Here is a 5,000-nt window from a genome sequence, read left to right as displayed (position 1 = left end):
CTTTGTTAGCAGGAAGCGACGTGATTGGCTGCAGGCTGCGTCTATAAAGGCTAGCCCCCTCTACGTCAGACACGCCCTCGGTCATCCGTCGACGGACGCATGTAGTTGTGAACGCGGCGTGGGGGTGTCACTGCGCCGGCCGGGTGCAACGCAGCGCTGCCACTGCCCACGCAGGGCGGGGGGCGACGGGCGTCAGCGATCACCGCAGGGCGCTAGGAAGACTTCTGGTCGACCTGCTAGCGTTGAGGCTAAAGGCTAAAGGCTACTTGGCTACATCTTAGAGAAAGTCTCCTTCTGGGCGTCGGACCACATCGGGACACATTGCTAGCGTGCTAGTCCTGGATGTAGTTCTTTACTCGTGAACAGAACTACATTACCCATTGCTAGCGTGCTAGTCCTGGATGTAGTTCTTTACTCGTGAACAGAACTACATTACCCATTGCTAGCGTGCTAGTCCTGGATGTAGTTCTTTACTCGTGAACAGAACTACATTACCCATTGCAGCGTGCTAGTCCTGGATGTAGTTCTTTACTCGTGAACAGAACTACATTACCCATTGCAGCGTGCTAGTCCATAATGTAGTTCTTTACTCGTGAAAAGAACTACATTACCCATTGCTAGCGTGCTAGTCCTGGATGTAGTTCTTTACTCGTGAACAGAACTACATTACCCATTGCTAGCGTGCTAGTCCTGGATGTAGTTCTTTACTCTTGAACAGAACTACATTACCCATTGCTAGCGTGCTAGTCCTGGATGTAGTTCTTTACTCGTGAACAGAACTACATTACCCATTGCTAGTGTGCTAGTCCTGGATGTAGTTCTTTACTCGTGAACAGAACTACATTACCCATTGCAGCGTGCTAGTCCTGGATGTAGTTCTTTACTCGTGAACAGAACTACATTACCCATTGCAGCGTGCTAGTCCATAATGTAGTTCTTTACTCGTGAAAAGAACTACATTACCCATTGCTAGCGTGCTAGTCCTGGATGTAGTTCTTTACTCGTGAACAGAACTACATTACCCATTGCTAGCGTGCTTTTCCTGGATGTAGTTCTTTACTCGTGAACAGAACTACATTACCCATTGCAGCGTGCTAGTCCTGGATTTAGTTCTTTACTCGTGAACAGAACTACATTACCCATTGCTAGTGTGCTAGTCCTGGATGTAGTTCTTTACTCGTGAACAGAACTACATTACCCAGTGGTGGGGGGCTGGCCGGAGGAGCCCGGCGTCGACTGCAGGCTCTCTGCTGCGTCATAATGCAGGGTGCTGCTGGGGTGCAGCGCCCCCTCCAGCCACCGGGTGCAGCGGCCAGATTGATGGCCCTGACAGGGACGGAGCCAGAGCCAGCCAGCCGTGAGCAGGCAGGAACCGGCTTTTACGACCGGGCAGTCTCCTAAGGAGCCCTGCCTCTGCATTATGAATGCGCTGATCTTCTGATCTGGTCGTACAGGGCAGGAAGTTACACAACTTAATGATGCGATCCTCTCCCTTTCTGTTTCTTTTCCGGCTTCTCCTATTTGGTGTGAATGAGGACATGAAACCGAAGACTTGACGAAAAACGGTAAAGAACAAAAATAATAACTGAACTTTCCACAGAATGAGATGATGTGAGGACTTTGATATCTAGGAATTACAACCACAGCTATGAAAATGGCGCAGTATCTTGTGAGTGAACCGCGTGCGTCTGTGTTTTCATGTACCTTCAGTAACCCTGTTTACCGTAGCAGACATGAGCAGAGCGCTTTAGGGCAGGGGCAGACAACACGGAGGCCGCTGGAACCTGGTCGCCCTCAGAACATGTTCTAAGCTCTGCGTGAAATGTGGATTTAACTGTTCACAGGTTCTGTTCGAATCAATAACACTTTGATTGATGGCAATGACCATATTGAATCTAAAATAAAAGAACACAAAAGGTTTTATGACCTCTGACCTCCAGGCCCCAGGGCTCAAGGCTCCAGGGCTCAAGGCTCCAGGGCTCAAGGCTCCAGGGCTCCAGGCCCCAGAGCTCCGGGGTTCCAGGCCCCCAGTACTCCAGGCCATGAACCCCAGTACTCCAGGCCGCTGGGCTCCACACAAGACCCGGTCTCACCTTGGGCGGCACGTAGAACTCCAGGTAGAACTTGTCCCGCTCTTCCTCCCGCTTGGTCTTCCTCAGCAGCAGCCGGCACTTCAGCCACTGGGCCGCGCCCCCGACGCAGCTGCTGTCGTCGGCCACCATGTAGCGCAGCGCCCCCTCCCGCTGCACCTCCAGCAGCTCCGCCCGGTGGCCCGCCCCCCCGCGCGGCAGACGCAGCTTCTGGGCCCACCGCTCCCCGCCCGCCGCCGCCGCCTCCCCCCCCGGCCCCCCGCTGCCGTTGGCCCGCCGGGCCCCGGGGGTGGGGGCCGTGGCGTCGGGCTCCGGCGAGGCGCGGCGGTGCCAGATCTCCTTCACGCCGTCCACCACGCACAGGCTCATGTTGCGCAGCGAGAAGCCCTTCTTGAAGCGCGCCTTGGGGTGCGACACCGACACGTCCTCCGAGCTGCGGGACTGGCCCAGCGCCGGCGTCTTGTGGGGCACCTGCGGGCCCCGGGACGAGGCCCCGCCCCCGTCCCCGCCCCCACCGCCCCCCAGGCTGTCCATGCTGTCCAGGGATTCGCTGGAGGCCCCGGCGTCCTTGCGGCGCTGGTAGGGGTCGTGGCCGTAGGACAGGGGGCAGCCCTGGATGCCCAGGAAGGGCACGATGCTGTACTTGGGAGGGGCCCCCGAGCCTTCCTCCCCGGGGGACGCGGCCTGGCTCTCGCGCGCCTGGCTCAGCGCCGCCGAGAAGCAGTCCAGGAAGTGCGCGGTGAAGTGCTGGGAGAAGCTGAGGTCGGCTCCGGGCGCCGCGTAGCAGGGGTTCTCCGTCAGGAAGCGCTGGAACTTGTGGGCGAAGTCCGAGGCGGAGGCGCGCGCGTGGAGCTCGCAGAACTCCCGCCAGTCGGGCAGCGGGCAGGAGGAGAGGTCTGGGCTGCCCCCTGCTCCGTTCATCACTGGGCCATGGCCCCCAGCCGGGAGCGCCTGGGGGGGGGGGGGAGGGTCACATGTTAGGGTGGGGGGGGCGGAAGCGACCAATGAACCGCCGGAAGCAGCTGTTACGGTTTGACAATCTGATAAAAAAATCGCCTTCAGATAAGAAATGGTAAGAAAAGGAGTAAAGCGGTCGGACCACGTGGTTGGTTGGTTCCCCCCGTCTGAACGCGACGCTACGATGGTTCCCTCAAGAGGAACCAGGTGTCCTTGGGCGGGCAGCAGACACCGTGGAGGAGAACCGCACACCGCTCACAGAGTCGGTTCTGCATCGGTTTCATTTCTGTATGTTGGCCACCCGGCCGTGACCGTCGTCATAGAGACGCGATGGCTCAATCCTCCGCGAGTGGCCCGCACCACAAGACTGAGGAACAGCTTTAACAAGAGCAGTAGCTTCCCACAGCCCCAGCCCCGCCCCTCCACACACACACAGAGATAACAGATCGGACATGAAGGGCACAATATGTACAGGGATCATTTTTAAGCTACATATCACTATTTATATGCATAGATAGTATATATGATATTATTTTTGCCTGTCTTTGTGTCATTGTCTTATTTGTCATTGTCTTGTTGGGTCTTTTTTTCGTTTTGTGTTATTCAGACATCTAAACACCAACTGCTGCTAGAGAGGGCCAAACTGTACTTCGTTGTGTATTACAGTGACCAATAAACTCCTTGGACCTTGAGTGACTTGTGATCCGTCCCGTGACTGTCCCCCCCGATCCCCTCCCCCTCGGGGGGATCCAGCGGTCAGCGCACCCCGCCTCTCACTGGGCGGCGACGAGGGAAACCCGCGTCAAACTCCATCTCATCGCCAAGGAAACAGCTCTACCGCAGGGGGCCAACAGTCTGGGGGCCTGCAGTCTGGGGGCCAACAGTCTGGGGGCCGTAAGGCAGCAATGTCCACCCCTCTGTTCAAGCTAGCCTGGGAAGGTGGGGTTGCAGTGTTGCCAATGCGGTTCTACCCAATCAGAACACTGCGTTTCCTTTTATACTTTAGCCCTTCATGTTTGGGTGGTTTGGGTGGTGCTTCTCCGACACACAGAGTCACTGTGCCTTGTGAGGCCTCCCTGAGTCTCAACAAACCAGATTGTTACCAGGGCGACCATGAAGGCAGTGTACCAAGTCTATCCCTGTAGAGATATATGGATGTACTGTACACAGACATACTCCAACACCACTGAGTCCAAAGTCATCCGGTGCTAAGCTCTCTGTTGAACCATAACCCTTTCTTTGTGCTGGCTCTGCGTTCCTCCCGGCTGTGAGTGGCAGGAGTCAACGAGCGCTGAGTGACCTCAAGCCGTTCTCCGTTCAGCAGAAACCCCAGCAGGAGCCGCCCTGACCTCACCTCGCTCAAACTCACACTCCCGTCCTCCGCCCAGAACAGGAAGCGATCCAACAGCTCAATGAAGTGTGAATTACACACATAACATACATACACCGAAACACACCCACACACACACACACACACACACACACACAGGTACACACACACACACACACACACACACACACACACAGACAGATGTAGACATACACGCACACACACACACACACAGATGAACTTACATAAACACACACACACACACAGATGAACTTACATAAACACATACACACACACACACACACACTTACTAACACACACACACACACACACACACAGATTTACACACATGCACACACACACAGACAGATGTACACACACACAAACTCACACACACACTGACACACACACACACACAGATGTACAAACACAAACACATACACACACAGACACACACACACACAGTCCGTCAGCATGAAACTGATGCCACGAGACGGAGGGGAAGTGAGCAGCGTTGAGGTTCTCTGGCACTCACCACACCGGGTCTACTGGCACTGAGAACCGTCACACCGGGTAGACCTGCACTGAGAACCGTCACACAGAGGACAGAGGGCCTGTACGGA

The 5,000-nt window shown here is 55.6% G+C and overlaps 1 protein-coding gene across 5 annotated transcripts in view; it reads right to left on the bottom strand.

The window, feature by feature from the left end:
• sh2b2 (SH2B adaptor protein 2) overlaps positions 1 to 5,000 on the bottom strand; it is a 20,206-nt gene that overhangs the window by 9,611 nt on the left and 5,595 nt on the right. For all 5 annotated transcript variants that reach the window (XM_030380133.1, XM_030380130.1, XM_030380131.1 and 2 more), the window contains exon 3: positions 2,094 to 3,041. In XM_030380133.1, coding sequence (XP_030235993.1) covers positions 2,094 to 3,011 — 918 coding nt within the window. In that variant the 5' untranslated portion in view covers positions 3,012 to 3,041. The remainder of the gene's footprint in view (positions 1 to 2,093; positions 3,042 to 5,000) is intronic.

The sequence above is a fragment of the Gadus morhua genome, chromosome 16 (genome assembly GCF_902167405.1).
Source record: "Gadus morhua chromosome 16, gadMor3.0, whole genome shotgun sequence".
In the NCBI taxonomy this organism is placed as follows: Eukaryota; Metazoa; Chordata; class Actinopteri; order Gadiformes; family Gadidae; genus Gadus; species Gadus morhua.
This window is presented reverse-complemented; position numbering and strand designations above follow the sequence as displayed.